The sequence below is a fragment of the Echiichthys vipera genome, assembly GCF_963691815.1.
Source record: "Echiichthys vipera genome assembly, chromosome: 10".
NCBI classification, from domain to species: Eukaryota; Metazoa; Chordata; class Actinopteri; order Perciformes; family Trachinidae; genus Echiichthys; species Echiichthys vipera.
In genome coordinates, this window is record NC_139835.1 from 23,521,140 (window position 1) to 23,538,495 (window position 17,356).

Sequence of the window (17,356 nt, forward strand, 5' to 3'; positions counted from 1 at the left end):
TGGACATTTCAGGGTATCATCCAGCTAGAGAAAGAGCTAGCCTTCCTGGGTAGTGTGTGTGCAGCAGCTCTGATGAAGAAAGACCTGGCCCTCCCTATAGGTATGGAAAAAGTCGATGAAGGGATTTTTCTGTGGCTGTGAATAACCTGTTTTTTCTGTTAATCCATGATACCAAGGTGTGTGTTGAGTAAATCATTCATCTGTTATTCTTCTATTTTTTTTAATTCAAGGCAATGAATTGGAGGAGGACCTTGAGATTCTCGAGGAGGCCTCCCTTCAGGTGAGTCATCTTTATAATTTAGAGATTCTCTTTTGGACTTGGAGGCCTTTTCAATGAAATTCCCTAGCTAGGCAACAGTCTGGGTCCTTGTTAAATTCCTGTCAGCTATGTCATTCACATACACTGCAAAAGGGAGATAAACTGGGACACATTTAGAACGTGTATGTTTACAACTGTGAAACGGTGTATTGTGGTCTTGTGAAAATGATTTTATACCTCTTCAGCACCTGACTTTCCTTGATCCTTGTTTCCTTTGACATCACCCAGGTGTGCAAGTCCCACTCTGGGATCCTAGGGAAGGGTCTGGCTTTGTCTCACTCCCCCACTATCCTGGAGGCCCTGGAAGGAAATCTGCCACTGCACCTCCAAACCAATGAGCACTCTTTCCTTGAAGACTTCATCACTTGCGTACAGACCTCAAGTGGAGGACGTCTGGCCAGGTAAATGTTTGTGGAGCCTACACGTGTCAATTGTCAATTCTACCTATCTGTCAAGAGCAGAATATGTACTGTGCATTTTGTTGGTTGTAAATTTTAATTTAACTTTCCCTGTGTATTTTAACTTTTGATGTTGATGACACCCTCATTACAAATGAGTAATTTACTACCCTGTCTCCCTCTATTTGTTCTTTTCCTCTACCCAGGTGGCTGCAGCCAGACTCTTATGCAGACCCCCAGAAGACATCTCTGATACTGAATAAAGATGACATACGCTGTGGATGGCCTACTACCGTGGTTGTACAGACCAAAGACCAGTACGGAGATGTGGTGCATGTTCCTCACATGAAGGTAAGCATGATTGCTTTGGCTTTTCTGCTTCCAGGGGATACATATTTTAGAAGATTGAAAACGACAGAATAATTTTGCCTGCAACGGGAAATCTCTGACCTTTCTTATCTCTTACATATCCAGGTGGAGGTAAAGGCTGTACCTGTTTCACAAAAGAAGTCGATGCAGCCAGAGAATGTGAAGAGGCTGCAGCGGCTACCTGGAAGCTCCTCACCTTCGTCTTCTGGCCCTGACCTAACCTTTGGAGGTTTGCCAATGCCCAAGCTGGAGGCCACGTATGAGCCCATGATTGTGAAGGAGGCTCGATACATTGCCATCACCATGATGAAGGTCAGCCTCATGCAACTGGCTCATAACTCACTCACTACATCACTTGTTTACATTTAGAAGTCTTCAGATTATCCACAAGAGGGAGCTGTTTGGTCTTTACGGGATATTTTGTACGTGGCCATTGTTGAAGAAATATACAACATGATATATTAAACATGAAATCTGGCATAATTATTCATATACAAACATAATTCATAGATTTTGAAATTATTGGGATTAATATTATAGATCTGCAATAGGTATAGTGTTGATTTAGGGGACATCATAATGTTTATTTAAAAAGAAGTTGATATTTTGATAAACAAGTGTTTTTGTGCTCTTTGTCTTTGCAGGCATATGAAAACTACTCATTTGAAGAGCTGCGCTTTGCCTCTCCCACCCCAAAGAGGTAAGTGAGGCAATACAGAAACAAAACACATTTTCCAGTAAGATACGATCTACTTATTGATCATTTCCCACACAGACCCAGTGAGAACATGCTGATTCGTGCCAACACTGACGGAACCTACAGCGCCAACTGGACTCCAGGAGCAGTAGGCCTCTATACAATCCACGTCACCATTGATGGCATTGAAATAGGTATGTCAATGTAAACACATGTAAGAGCAGCTGATGACCATCATCAAGGCCTTAACCCCTACATAAGTGATATGACGTAATGCCGCTGCTATGCATATGGATGAGTCATATTTGGAAAATCTTGAGGCCTTCGAAATGGACTATCCATCGCTGTCTTTTTATGATGTTGAGCTGTAAATCCTTTTCTTTTAGATGCTGGTTTAGAGGTAGAAGTCAAAGACCCTCCCAAAGGCATGATACCACCTGGCACCCAGATGGTCAAACCAAAGGCTGAACCTCAGCCTAGCAAGGTAAGCTTGTTTTTGATTAGACACACAGGGGCATGAAAATGCACATAAACACAACTATAACATGCATGCGTACTTGAAATCACCCTTCAAATACACCAGAGACCAGAAATATGTTGTTGTCTTCTATACCTGTCAATACCCAGTTGTAACTTCCGGTGCAAGGTGATGGGAATCTAAAATAAACCAGTGAACAAGTTCAAACTTTTAGCGAGGCAAAGAGAGGCAGGCCTTTTTATCAGGACTCACTGGACTAAACCAGGGCTACCAGGCTTTGACGTCCTTTTGCATTCATCATGTGATAAGAAAGAGACCTCCAGTGTGATTTTACTTTACTTTGTTGAATGCTCAAATAACCCACTAGCTGCTATTATGTTGCACATAATATCATGAGGTCATATACTGTAATCAAAAGAGTGATTGGAAATTACTTAAAATGCAGATAGTGCTGATATTAGTCACGTTGGGGTCATCATAATATTGTGAAATTTGTGGTATTTTGCAATCCATAATGGGGAAACAAGCAAAATTATGCACCTTAAGATATCGGCAGTGTATATTCCTTCGTAATGTGTCTTCCGGGATTTTACATGCGCCAGTATAAATGTAAATGGGGGGATTCAAACAAACTTCATCCAAGTGATGCTGCTGAAAATAGAGCTCCCACATTTTGCTCATCTTTTGCTGTTTGTATGTGTGTACTTGGAAGCAGGCTCTTTGTGGGTTAACGCATGCAATCTCCCGCCGTCAACTTGTCCTGCTTCCTCTCCTTTCTCCTGCTGCACTTCTTGTCTTTCTTTTTTGTCTTTTTATTCTTTGCTCCTGCCGCTCACAGTCTCCATCTCCCCTCTGCTTCTCTCAGGTCCGCAAATTTGTGTCCAAGGACAGCGCAGGCCTGCGTGTGCGTAGTCACCCCTCCCTGCAGAGTGAACAGATAGGCATAGTGCATGTCAATGGCACCATCACTTTCATTGACGAGGTAATTGATTTTAGACCAGGCAGAATATAAATTATGTATATAGGTATACGAGCTGTAGCACTATACACTATTATTCTATTTCCTTGTTCCTTCTTCTTTAAATCAGTAAGGGCAGAATCACGAGTATTGTTATCCTATTTTTTTTTGTTTTTGTCTAGATTGCTAGTTTTTAAGTAGTTTTGAATCCTGCTTGGTGGCTTCTATGTACTATGTGTTATTACCTCTAAATAATGATAACTATTTTCCTTCAAAGCTTATAACTTTGTTGCTCTTACTTTAATTTGCTTCATACTCTTGCAAGGCACCCTGAGGCTACATGAAAGGCTGGAGCGCCTGCACTATGAATCCAAAATTAAAATTCTAGCACTAAAAGCACTCACTTAATGATTGTACTGTAATGCAACACATATTCGGCATATTTGTCTGCCCTGCACAGTATCTGCACTCCCACCTTTTAGTAACAGCACTGGTGACATATGTCGAACATACCACCTTGGTTGTAGCATAAATTTAATGTCCTCTAATTTGTCCTGTGACTTTCCTGCAACCTCAGAGGTGTTTGTGTTGGTGTTAAGGTTGTCAACAATATCGATACTTCAATACTTTTTCGATTCCACGTGTCTAAAACAATACAGTCTGATACAGTCCAAAGTATCCAAAGTACCGAAGCTATAACACAACAACACAGACGGCACAACGTAATAACAGTGGTAGTGTGCAGCTAACATTAGCCTACCAGTAGTCTGCAGCTGCACTTTGAGACACCATGACCACGGCCGGAGTCGGATTGATGGAGAAACAGCAGAACTATTTATTCCAGTATCAAAGCAAGGTTTAAAATTCTGGTATTGTGACAACTTAAGCGCGTGCCTGTGTCTGTGTGTGTGTGTGCGCGTGTGAGGGCACTGCCCATCCTGTTTCCATAGTAACAGGACGGCGTGGCTCTGCTCTGTTGCTTGTTTTTCTGTAGATCCACAATGATGATGGTGTGTGGCTCAGGCTCAATGATGAAACAGTAAAGAAGTATGTTCCCAGCATGAATGGGTACACTGAAGCCTGGTGCCTCTCTTTTAACCAGCACCTGGGCAGGAGCCTACTGGTCCCAGCCGACGTAAGTAGAAGAAGGCCTGCTGAACAGAGGCTCTTGTGCTGTTCATTTGGAGAAAAGCTCAGAGATCATCTTTATTGTTTAACGATAATGTTTTTTTAAGGACTCTAGTGTTTGGCACCCACTCCCCAAATGTACTCAAAGCATGATAAACAGAGAACTTCATCAGAGTATAACTGTTTGGTTGTGTTCTCTTGCATGAAACATCTATTTGAGCAACACTGAGTATGAAACTTTCACTAACACACTGTACAAAAGAACAGCAGCTGGGAACATGCATGTATAAACTCATGTTGGAAGTTGAAAATGTTTACCATAAAGTGACCATTGTGTATTTAGTTGGACACAGCACTTGTAGATGCTCAAATGCTTAGATAGTATATGTTTACTGCAGCAAAGTGAACCCCAATGCAGGAATTGACAGACAAGGCAAAAGGTAGTAAGGGAGCAATTACATCCTGAGGTGAAGTTGGTTAGTCTGCACTGTTCAGGCTTCTTTTCCTCATTGCCTCTCACGCACAATTCATAAGCACTCGCACACCAGAGCATGTGATGTTAAGGGTTTCTCTCACATTTTGCTCCATGCCACAAAAACCGCCAGAATATGCAACAGAATCAAAAAAGGAATGTGAGTGTGTGTATAAGACATGAATCTTGCCTTTACAAGGGAACATATCTGAAAGATGTTATCCAGGTGGTTTTCTGTCATGAAGCAATCACTGGTCCACAAAAAGGTTCAATGGGAAATTACACCTCTACTGCTCTACAATTCCACCTTTGCATTGGGATGCTTTAGGTGCTAGGAGGCTTCCTTGTAAGATCTCTGTTTGAACAGCATGACACACTATATCATCCAAGTGGGGAGTTTTTTTGGAAGTTTCTTCTTTTATCTGCATTTCATTTGGTCCTGGATTTGGAAATATTAACCCTGTGGTGTTTGAAGTGAACTTTCAATTCTTTTTCTGCCCCTGCAACTGGGTATTTTTTTTTAAATGCATTTGGTTTTACACTTATTACAAAGTGTCCAAACAGATGCTGTCCTCTCTTCTTCAACTTCTCAAATAACCTCTGAGGGTGAATTCCAGAGGAGCCCTAGCCAAATTTATTTATTTTCTTCCAAAAAAATACATGAGCTCCTTCCCCCCTCCTGTTTTCTCTCCTCTATCGAGTCGTCTACTGTTTCTTGACTGTCTCACGATCTGTTGCTCAGAATGTCTTTAACGCTAGCCAAGGAGTCAGAGATATCGGCTTTTTGTCGTGGACTCCCTTAACTATATTCCCGCCACAGGTGAGTTGTATGAAGGAGGAAGATACATAGCTTGATTGCCCCATAGCTTATCATCTATCTGTCACTCTACTTGTCCTCTTGAACCCCTTGTGACTTTGTAGACTTCCACCATTGTTGCAATTAGGCATAAGAGGTTGAACCACAGTTGCATGGTTGTCTGTTTTGTTTAATTTTGATAATACAGTGAAGATGCAGTATGTCAGCAGCTACTCTCCCATAGACTCAGTGCAGTGATCACATTTGGAATTTTGTTAAGTGATAACTATTCAAGCTTGAATGTTGCATGGGGTTGAAGAAACTAATGTCCAGTGTATTGCATGAGGTCTTGTTTGAAAGGCTTGCCATATATAGTCATGCACCCTTTGTGTCATAGCATGCCTCATTGTAGACTGTATGAAAATAAGTGAACGTTCTTCTTTATTGTCTATTGGTCATTTAACTGCATCACTACAATGATGAATGGAGTGTTGAATTCTTATGTTGTATCAACTGCGAGGACTCGGATATTGAACTGTTTTGAAACTTTTAAAATGCATGTACAGCACATGTGTTTTTAATATCTTCGGGAACAAGTGTAGTTTTGGAATCACCGACTGCTGTTGGGGATGGAAGTCGATATACGTTTTTAGTCATCCCTGTCGTGTAATATGGTGTAATAGTAAAACAAGAGCATCTCATCTGAGCATGACACCGTCTCTAAGAGTAGTTTAAAGAAATACTTTGACATTTTGGGAAATATGCTTGTTTGCTTTGTGCTTCCTGTCCAGAGTTAGCTGAGAAGATGGATACTACTGTACATGAGATAGCAGATTGCTGCTTAGCTTAGTTTCGCAGAAAGACTGGAAACAGGGAGAAAACTTTACTTCCCAGCACCCCTAACGCTCACTTATTAACACGTTATATCTTGTTTGTTGAATCAATACAAAAACTGAAGTGTAAAAATGGAAGGTTTTATGGGAGTTATGTGCTGACTATTTGATGTTAAGAGTAAACCAAAGATTCCAGGAACTTACAGCGCCTGGCTAAGAAATAGTCCCCCACTCATACCCCCCCTGTAAAACTGCAACTTGTACGGACTAAATAAACAACATATGACAGTTAGCTGTTTCCAGTCTTTGTGCTGAGTTAAACTAACTGGTTGCTGACTATAGCTTCGTGTTTAAATCTGAAGTTGTAAACTTTCTTTAAAAAGTGTTTTTTGTGTTTTATTTTTCATATTTGCTGAGACTGTCACTATATCCTGACAGCACAATGAGACTGAGATGATCCGTGAAAAAGTCATGTCAGATTGTCTGATTACTAAACATATTTTAGTGTACTGTTTAGCTGTAAAGTGAGAATGTTTGTCTGGCTGGTGGGTGGTTCTTGGTTTTAGCTTGATAATAGAGATACAATAGAGATAATACAGTAAAAGGATCTCGATTCATATTTGATCAGCACATGCATTCACGAACAGTCATTGACACTGCGTCAGACTGCTCGGAATTGAGTGGTTGTTGTAAGTCGATCGCGGTGGAATGGAGCAAACGGGACACAGACAGGAACAACAGATGGCAGCTAGGATACATTACTTTTGCACAGATTGTCTCAATGTGCTGTCAAGGTATAATGACAGTTTCAGCAAATATGATTTTTTTTTTCCACACAAAGTTACCAACTTCAGCTTTAATGGACATATGCGAGATTGGTATCACTCATCTAACTATCAACAAGAAAACAAATAATTCCCAAAATGTCTCTTGCTTAAAGGCCTTGACGATCACACAGCATGTCCAGGTGACGGATTCATAACTGCTCGATGAGAGAAATGAATTGATGTCCAATATACAACTTCTGATTTTATTTATGCAGCTTAGGCTGGCTGAGCTTACATGCTCTTTCCCCTGCTACAACAGTGTGTCTTTGCCGAAATATTTTAGGACTTGGTAGCCTGAAGCTTGTTCTGTTCTTTTAAATTTTTGCATCCTATTGTTCTACTTTACCTTTTCCTCTAATCCATGCTCTTACCTCTTGCAGGAGGTCATGGGCCAATCGGAGGAGAACGTAAAGGAGGTGAGCAGCTGCCCTTCCCATGAGGCCCCCATTCGGGTGCAGAACAGGGCAGGGCAGGGCGGCGGCCCGGGGCTTTATAAGGTAGTGAAGACCGGCCCCTCTGGTCACAACATCAGAAGCTGCCCAAACCTTAGGGGTATCCCCATTGGAATGTTAGTTCTTGGCAACAAGGTCAAGGCCATAGGCGAGGTACGCACTCACCCCAAATAATGCAATGTGTTTTCTGTGGCAAGAGATGAATAAGTCAGTCTGTTTAGAACACGTAATGTAATATAGCTAATGTAAGTAGATTTTGGCCTTTATTCTCAGAAATCCGAGTTCCCTCTTTTTCTCTAAACTGAATTGATTTTGAATGTAAAGAATGTAACCTCTCTTTCTAAGGGGAATACATCAGGTGCTTCTGGGTGTGGGTGTGTGTTGTGCATCTTTCCACTCGTTGAGGTCTTATCGACTTCTGCGGCTGCAACATTTTCGCGTGCTTCCTGATTTACTAATTTCAGTTTGTCCATAAAGCCATTGCAGTTTCAGGGTGTCATATTCAGCCACCTCGAGACTTCTCAGTGGAAGTGTGATCACACAATGCCGGAGCCTTTCTGTGCCGTGACTGCATCTTTCTTGCACTTTTAACAATCCTGTCAATAACTTTGGTACTTTGAACTTTCTAAATCGTCTTTGGCGCAGTGATGAGTGGAGCCTCCCTTCTTTTGGATATGACCTGTCATTGGCTGCTGTGGTGTGTCATGCTGTTCAATTGTTTCCCTGTCTGAGATCTCAGAGGTGCAGCCTGCACATACTAATACTTCCATCTATGTCTGTTTTTCCAAAATGATAATATTTCAGGGAATTGAGAAAAAACAACCTCATGCATTTACCTTTCAATAAGCTACCCCTTTCTTAGAGTAAGTTTTTATTTTATTTTAGCTACGTCAGTTTTGTCCCGCAGTGTCTGCTGATACACAAAATCAAATTCATGTGATCTGCTGCTGTGGATTTTGTATGTGTCAATCAGGTGAATTGAATGTTTGCATGGTAATGATCTACTGTAGTAGAGTTTGTGTCATGGTTTTGTCTGTGCAGTAATAACATCGATGTACTGGGGTTGATATTGAAAATGACTATGACAGTTTTATTTTTATTTATTTTTTGATAGAAGAGGGTTGACAGAGTGCTGTGTGTGACAAAGTGTTCAGTGTGTGTGAGTATGGATAAAGAGTGTTGTTTGTGTATCAGGTGGTCAACTCGGAGGGTACCTGGGTACAGCTGGATAAGAACAGTGTAGTGGAGTTCTGTGAGAGTGATGAAGGAGAGGCCTGGTCATTGGCCAGAGACCGCGGTGGAAATCAGTACCTTCGCCACGAGGACGGTCAGTCAGACGCAATGTGGAAAACTTTTGAACTTCAAAATGTGATCAATTGTAACTAAATCGAATCTGCTCTTTATAGAACAAGCACTGCTTGAGCATGGGGCCCAGACCCCACCACCCAGCCCTTTCTCTGTGCAGGCCTTCAACAGAGCCACAACTTCAAATGGAGCACAGGGCTTTGACTACGGCATCTCCAACAACAAAGGTAAGGTCAACTTGTTGTAGATTAGCTTTTTAGAAACAAACTTTTTTTCTAAAATATCCTTAATCTGCACATCACTTTACTTTCAACATCCACTTTGCTTTATGCTCTTCATTCACTTTGGAAGTTTCTGAGTCCTCAGGCTGTAGTCAAATATTTGGAGAGATGTTTTGTCATTGCTGATGTATACCTCACCCCTGACTTCACTCTGCACCCTTCTTTATTATCCCCTGCTTTATTTTAATATACTCTCTGTCTGACTTCTCCCTAAGCTTTGGACTGAGACTTTTCTTCTAAGTTGTTTGCTACATAACCTAATTTTTGTTGTAGAAATGCCGACATTTTCACCATTTTTAGTCGTGTAGTCACATCACAAAAGCAAGTCAAATTTCCTCTTTCATTCAAAACGAGGGAATGAAAACTCACGTGAAGCAATAATTTATAGCAGCACATCCACAGCGTATATGTGATCCAGTATGGGTCAGTCAATCTCTTTAAAATCACAGGTACCACCAGTCACTGATCTATCATCTCTTTTTATTTATGCATGCTTTTTTATTGTGTCTACTGTTGCTATTTCATGCCTAACATCTCTGCAATGTCAGGCATATGTCTGTGTCTGTGTGCATGAGCCAGTCGGTGTGCTTTCTGTTCATTTTGACTAATCTGGGTTCTGTTTAGTTGGGCACACACTGTGGGCTAGCCCAACAAAGATAACTGTGTGTGTATGTGTGTGTGTGTGTGATTTCACCCCTTTGTTGCCTGCGTTTAGTCTCTTAGAAAACATTTGATCATTACATAATCCTTGTTTTCTTAAGAATATGGTTGAATACTGAAAACATAATCTGAATGAACTCATCTGCTCTGCTACACCATCAAAGATTGGCTGGCCCCAAATGTGTCTGTGTATCTTTCTGCCTGAATATCATGCTGACGCTGTGTCAATTGTCTTTCAAACGGCTTACCTCTTCCTCACTGCTTGAGAAAAGGAGGCTTACCTGTTGGGACATGCTTATCAGAGAACCATGGTTATTCATTTGATACAAAGTTATCATACTGTTACTGTAGAATTAAGGCTCTGTTCACACTTGTCATTTCAAGTGTATGGATAAAAGCCAAATGCAATTTTACAATTGGCCACATACGTGACTTTTTTTAGGCAGGTCATAAGTCTGACTGCCTCTAATTGTCTTTTACTGTGCTTACGTCCAATCTGTGTAGGCCTTACACCAAGAATGAGAACTATTACGATAACGTAAACAGTGGCGCATCTTGGCTATTACCACTGATTCTGAGGGTGAGCCTGAATGCATCCCAGATATCCTTCTTCTTGATAGTGTCTTTATAAACACTGCCTATTTATGAAACAGGTGTGGGTTTTTTTAACCTCAGTTATAAGTTTCTCTGCAATGTCATCAGCCATGTTGAATGTGACATGTCAATTTGGATGGATTTTGACACTTTGTTAGTGTTTCTATTCTTCTTCAAAGATCTATGAAAGTGATCCTAACGATATCGTTCTCCGCTGCCGTTATTGATATAGTTGTGGTGTGGACTCTGTCAATCCACTTGCATTGTACTATATCTATAGTTATTGCTGTATAGTTATTGTTCTTGGCGTGGATGGCCCTTTACTCCATTCCAGGGGGAGATGGAAATACACCTGACTCTGTTCGCTACACAGCACCCTAACATGCTATAAAGCCTTCTTCATGACTGCCAATGTTTCTGCTTTAATGTGACGAGTAGAAAGATGACTAATTTTAGTGTCACTTTGGCTATGTGGCAACTTCACGGGCTACGTGAAGAGATAAATGCATTTATACCTTTTCAACTGTTCTTCTTTTCAACATCACCTTTTCCGAGGTAGTTTGAGCAATCTGATGGCATTCTGTTTCAAAATGCTTCCTGGTTGCATTCATGCTTGGCTTTTTTTAAGTCACATGACCAATCTGCCCCAGAATGCATAAACCTGTCTAAAAGGAGTAAATGGAATAAGCTCCACTCTGTTCCATTTCAAGGACACACTTTCTGTGCAGTGTAAACCCCACACTCAATACAGAATAAGCCCCAAACTAGTGCTGTGACATTTACTTTTGAATCCTCACAAATGTTGGTGGGCCAGTGCATGTATCCTGAATAGGAACTCCCTCCTAACAATGTGCTACCACAAGCATGCTGAATGTTTGTGCAAGTCCTTTGGAGGCTGCAGGCCTTGGCAGCTCCAGGTCGAGGTGAAAGCCCCTGCTGAACCATCTGATGGAAGGTTTAAATCACTATTCACCTGTGTGATAGATCCATCATGCTGTGAGGCAGCATTACAGATGGATCACCTTCAGTCTGGTCAGTTTGATGGACCAGCCTTTGGCAAAGCTCTTTGAGCAGGTTGAAGAGCAACCTTATTCACAGATCTATCAGGCTTCAATATTCATCCATGCTGGTTGATTTCCCCATCTCCGCTTCACCCAGGCAGCCTCCCATTTCAAGCTCCAACAAGTGATGAAATGGCAACGGATTTAAACAGTAGACTTCGAAATGTCTCCTCAGTAACCTACCTTGCAGACTCTGTCAACATTTGAGTGTATTCTCAAAAACAAGACTGGGTTTTATATCTGGTTGACAACTAGTCAGTTGTGTCAAGAGTTTTTGAATGATTACTGATGCAGTGTCAGCTCAATATACAATATATGAAGAAAGGTCCAAGTTCACCCAACACATGCTTCTGGAACTTCTGAGTGACTCGTGAAATAATTCATGAGAAGAGACCCCTCTCTGCCCCCAATCCCCAAATTTATCCTTTCCCAAATTCAGTTGTGAAATGGGAGGAGCCGCTGGTTCACGAAATGTTTTTTGTAGAACCATGTTAAAAGCTGGTTATGATATCATCAATGCTCTGCGTTATAGAAACACGAGAATTAGTATCCTTATTTTGAAAACAACCAGTCAAATCCCGCATAAACTGCAACGTAATGTGTGTCTAAAGTTGCTAAAGCATCCCTCGTATCTAATTTACCACTCTGAATTGAACACACGACTTGTCCTTCGCCTTAGCTTGTTGAGCGCGCCATAAAAAAAACAAAAATTCACCATGGAAAAGTACACCACTCAGGCTAGATAGCCAATTAGCTGCTCAACTGCAGCACGTATACAGCATTTGAACTTGGCTGCAAATGTCATTTACAAATGTTTCTTGGGAATGGAGGTTCACATCTCTCATCATGTATAATCTACCTGGGCTCTAGCCATCCCTCTTTTTAATCATACAAAAGGCCCAGACGATTTTTGACCCAGTTGCTCATCTTTTGGATACCTATCCAAGCCTTGGATGTGCTCCTGCCAACCTTTGGACCCTGGCAGCTCCTCCCATTTCGCACGTGTTGCGTCGTGGGACATGACTGAATGACTGATAAAAAATAAACTCTGAATGATCATCACCCCCTTTGGAAACCTCAAACCATAGTATAAGCTGTAGTTTTTCCCCATCCTCTGTCTCCATGTCTGCAGGTGACCGGTTGAGTGCCATACTGAATTCCATTCAGTCTGGGCCCTTCCTCTCAGCAGCTCCCTCCTCCTCCGTATTTGAGCAAGCCGCCCAACCTCCCTCCTCCTCTTCCTCCTCCTCCCTTGTCCACAGCCCATTTGTGTTTGGACAATCCCCCTCCCAACTGTCTCAGCCACAACCACAGCTTCTGAGTAAGTCTGTCCTGCTATCTGACAGCGCTTGCTTGCACAGGTGTTGATCCTTTAACTCCCAGCTTTTTGTTTTCCTGATTTGTTTTGTATTCATTCTATTTCATGTATTCTCTGGGGAGGGCAGCAGTGATGCATTAGCACATACTGTAACAGTGCAGTTATGTTCTACAGTGCAGAAATATCCCCAACAAGCCAACATGTCTATTATTTAATGTTTAAATCTTGTTTTTTTTTAAAAAACAAAAACAAATATGGTGACACTACCTTCAAAACCTTGACAGGTATTTTCATTTGTTTTTGAAAACAAGATTTCAAACTTCAATACTGGACTAAACATCTTGTTAAAATGGATATTTTTGCCATGTGCTGAAGTAATGGACGAGTTGCTTATTTTTCTGCTTGCTCTCTTAAGTCAGCTTTTTCTTATTTTCCTCATCCCCTTCCTCACTGCTTTCATTTTCAGATCTGCATTTTTCCTCATTGATTAACAACTTGTTGTGCCTAAACCAGCTCCGAGCTTCACTGCAAATGTAAACAATAGTATTCTAAAAAGTTGTTTGTCTACAATTATCTTCTAAAATAGCAAAAAAATCGCCTAGTTATGAAGCCACAATATCACATATAACACATACTAATAGCTCGTACATTCACTGGATAATTCAAACACAAAATACCACAATTTATAATATTAAGATTGTTTTAGAACAGGATCCTACACCCCTAACATCTGTTTAACTTTTTCATCCTGTGTAGTTCTCTTTGTTCCTGTCGGTCTTCCGTATTGCTATTTCCTGTCTCCGTTTTTTGTGTGTTACCTGGTGGTCTATTCCTTACTGAGCCCCTGAGGTGTCTTGGAAAAACCTTGTACATGAATGAATAATATGGGATCTGAAAATAGCATACAGGTAACTTATAGCCTCCACACTCACTGTGGATTACTTTAATGGATTTAATACGGTTTTATTTTGATCTTGGACTGAGATACTGTATGTGGATGCACTTAGGACTTTTGCTATATTCTCATTAGATCCCTTAAACCTATTTCAATTTAATTTCAATTCAATTTTATTTATAGTGCCAAATCATAACCAAAGTTATCTCAGGACACTTTACAGAGTAGGCATAGACCCAGCAATTCCCCCATAGAGTACGGTGGCAACGAAAACCTTCCCTATAACAGGCAGGAACGTTGGACAGACCCAGCTCTGTGGAGGACAGACATCTGTCTGCACCGGTTGGGGAGGAAGAAAAGGAGAGAGAAAGAGAGAAACACAAAGATAGACAAAAGACAGAGAGACAGACACACTTCCAGAGATGCAAGCAGCCAGCGAGTAACAGTAACTATAACAATATCTATAGTAATGTGAACATGACCCACATGTTATGGCAGTCTGCATAGCAGAACAGCAGGAACACGCACATCCAAGGTGACAGAACATGAAAATGAAAATAATTATGACAAAATGATGAGTAGGGGCAATATTTACAGGATAATGGACTGGTTTGCCATAAAAACTTTATGAATAACTAGAGGATGTTCCTAAAAACCCAGCTTCAGAGTTATGGAGAGCTTGGAGCTGACTGAATGCTGAAAAAATGAAGAAAAATAGATATGATATCATACTAAAAAATACAAATGACCAAATTGTGAACGCAAATTAGTTTTATTTCCATGACACCCCCAGGGGTCTATAATTTCTATTTTCTTCTTCCATAAGTGTTTCTCTCTTCATGTTTCCTGTCTGTTTATCTTCCTGTCACTTTAACTTGTTGTGCTTTTGCCTCTTTCTATTTCACCTTCTTGACTTGACCCCATTGCCTCTTTGTGCTTTCTTTTTTTCTCTCTGTGGTGGCCCCCTTGCGTTTCATGCCTTGTTTGTTTACCAGCTCCACTGTTTTCCGCTGTAGATGGTTCATCACGCCACCTTGCTTCTCGCGAGCGTGTTCACAAAAGCAATGTGTCCGTGGCTGGGCATGGTACTGCTCTCTCATCTCTCGCTCTAAGGCAAAAGGGTGGGTAATCACAGCATGCATGCCTCCCTCAGACTGAACAGAGGGTGGGTAGGAACCCCCCCCTCACCCACAATTTTTTGTGTTTGTGCTGACCTTAAAAACTGCACTAATCTGCACTCGGCCTTACACATTTATAATGAAGAGGAAAAGCTGCGGGTGCATAATAAACGGATATTAGTTTTGATTTAAAGTTCAGTTTGAAAATATTTGGACCTTAAATGCTATTAACTCCCAGGATAAGTTGTAGTTACTCGACTAATGGCTATTAAAAGCTAACACTACGACTAGGTATTAGTTGGAGAGGTCCCAGGACTCGGCTGGAATCCATCTTCCATCAGCTCTTCCATGGTCCACTAGTTATCTTCATCCATATTACAGTTTGCCTAGTACAGTAATAGACAGACAAAGCTGCGGGAGAATCACCCAGCTAGTAAAGTAAAAAAGATATCACTGTCATGTGCATTACAAGGTATAACATCTTTCACCTTCTGGACTTGCATTGTCTTTCTTTCTGCCCTTCATTGCATTTTACCTTTTATATTTTCAACATTACATTTTTTCCCACTCAGGTTTTGAGTGCTTAGAGTTAAACTGTTGCACTCTTACCATTGGTTGAGTCCTCTATTGTGGTATAACTGTGTTTGAATTATTGACGTTTAGGTGAGCGAGGGAACCTGATGCCCGGTGCACGGCCCATGTCTCCAGCCTCCAAGCACCGTCAGGAGAATCGATCACCCAAACAGGAGAGTCGGGGAAGCCGCTCATCGGAACAGAGCAGGAGCAAGACAGGGGAGGGTGGACTCTCAGCCAGTGAAGCCCTCATCCTGCGGTCAGACACGGCCAAACTGAGGTCTGACTCTCACAGCCGCTCCCACTCGCCCAATCACAACACTTTGCAGGCCCTAAAGGCAGATGGTAGAACCCCGGGACTTCGGGCTGAGTCACCAAACCCTGGCTCTCGCTCTTCCTCTCCTAAACAAAAAGGCGTATCCTCTTCAGGCAGGGCTAGTCCCTCCGGCACCCCCTCCCAGAACTCCTCTTCTGCCCATCATGACAAGAACCTCCCGCCTAAAGTTAGCCCTTCCTCCAAAGCCCGGCTGGACCCTCCCAGAGAGAGGTCCAAATCAGATTCATACACTCTGGACCCAGACACACTTAGAAAGAAGAAGGTTCCACTTACAGAGCCACTTAGAGGCAGATCTACCTCTCCCAAACCTAAACTGTCTCCTAAAGATCCAAATAAAGGAGTGATCAGTAATGCAGAGAATCGCGTTCCTTCTCCACATGTGACCCAGGAGAACCTCCACAGTGAAGTGGTGGAGGTGTGCTCCTCTAGCGCTCTCCTCTCTGAGGATGGTAATGATGAGAATGCGGAAGCTAATAATGCTGACGAAGGATCATGCAAGGTGCACTTTAGCATTGGCAAAGCCCCTGTCAAAGAGGAAGTAGAGAGCCGCGCTTCACCCAAAGTCAGCCGCAAAACCTCCAGTCGACACACACGCCCTAAAAAGGACAAATCTGGGCCTCTGTTTAAAGGTGAGAGTACATCACGGGCCACAGAGCCTGCCAAACAGGCCATGTCACCTTCTGTGGCTGAATGCGCACGAGCAGTCTTCGCAGCATTCCTGTGGCATGAAGGTATCGTCCACGATGCCATGGCCTGCTCCTCCTTCCTTAAATTCAACCCAGACTTAACCAAAGAGCATGCCCCCATCCGCAGCTCCCTGGGAGGACAGGGCGCTGAGGAGAAGGAGAGCAAGTTAAAGAACCGTCACTCCTTAGAGATTTCCTCTGCACTTAACATGTTTAATATTGCTCCACATGGCCCGGACATCTCCAAAATGGGAAGCATCAACAAAAATAAGGTGCTATCCATGCTGAAGGAACCTCCACTGCCAGAAAAGTGTGAGGAGGGGAAAGGAGAGGCCACTTCCTATGAGATGACTTCCCATCCGGCTATGAGGGCAAAGTCAATCTTGCCTTTAACGTTACAACATCTGGTGGCATTCTGGGAGGACATCTCTATGGCCACCATCAAGGCAGCCACTCAGAACATGATCTTCCCTAGCCCCGGGTCCAGTGCCATCCTAAAAAGGAAGGAACATGAGAAAGACGGTAAAAAGGCAAAGAAGGAGAAGAAGAAGAGGGAGAAGGCAGACGTGCGTCCAAGAGGGAATCTGTTTGGAGAGATGGCACAGCTCGCCATGGGTGGACCGGAGAAAGACACTATCTGTGAGCTGTGCGGGGAATCTCACCCTTACCCTGTCACCTACCATATGAGACAGGCTCACCCAGGTAACAATACACAGTCTTTTATAGTGTTTCGTCATTTTGAATAAGGGCATTAATCATATATCTTTTCCAAAATATACTTTAACATCTCTCCTTGGCATT

At 42.1% G+C, this 17,356-nt stretch overlaps 1 protein-coding gene across 15 annotated transcripts in view; it reads left to right on the forward strand.

Annotated features, from left to right (window-relative positions):
* mycbp2 (MYC binding protein 2) overlaps positions 1–17,356 on the forward strand; it is a 62,048-nt gene that overhangs the window by 33,751 nt on the left and 10,941 nt on the right. For 9 of the 15 annotated variants that reach the window (XM_083921612.1, XM_083921624.1, XM_083921619.1 and 6 more), the window contains 15 exons: positions 13–100; positions 231–280; positions 548–720; positions 924–1,068; positions 1,192–1,398; positions 1,731–1,786; positions 1,862–1,977; positions 2,170–2,267; positions 3,127–3,243; positions 4,214–4,354; positions 7,656–7,880; positions 8,922–9,054; positions 9,134–9,259; positions 12,761–12,949; positions 15,623–17,257. In XM_083921612.1, coding sequence (XP_083777738.1) covers positions 13–100; positions 231–280; positions 548–720; positions 924–1,068; positions 1,192–1,398; positions 1,731–1,786; positions 1,862–1,977; positions 2,170–2,267; positions 3,127–3,243; positions 4,214–4,354; positions 7,656–7,880; positions 8,922–9,054; positions 9,134–9,259; positions 12,761–12,949; positions 15,623–17,257 — 3,499 coding nt within the window. The remainder of the gene's footprint in view (positions 1–12; positions 101–230; positions 281–547; positions 721–923; positions 1,069–1,191; positions 1,399–1,730; positions 1,787–1,861; positions 1,978–2,169; positions 2,268–3,126; positions 3,244–4,213; positions 4,355–7,655; positions 7,881–8,921; positions 9,055–9,133; positions 9,260–12,760; positions 12,950–15,622; positions 17,258–17,356) is intronic. The other 6 variants (XM_083921615.1, XM_083921617.1, XM_083921618.1 and 3 more) reach the window with 4 other exon arrangements.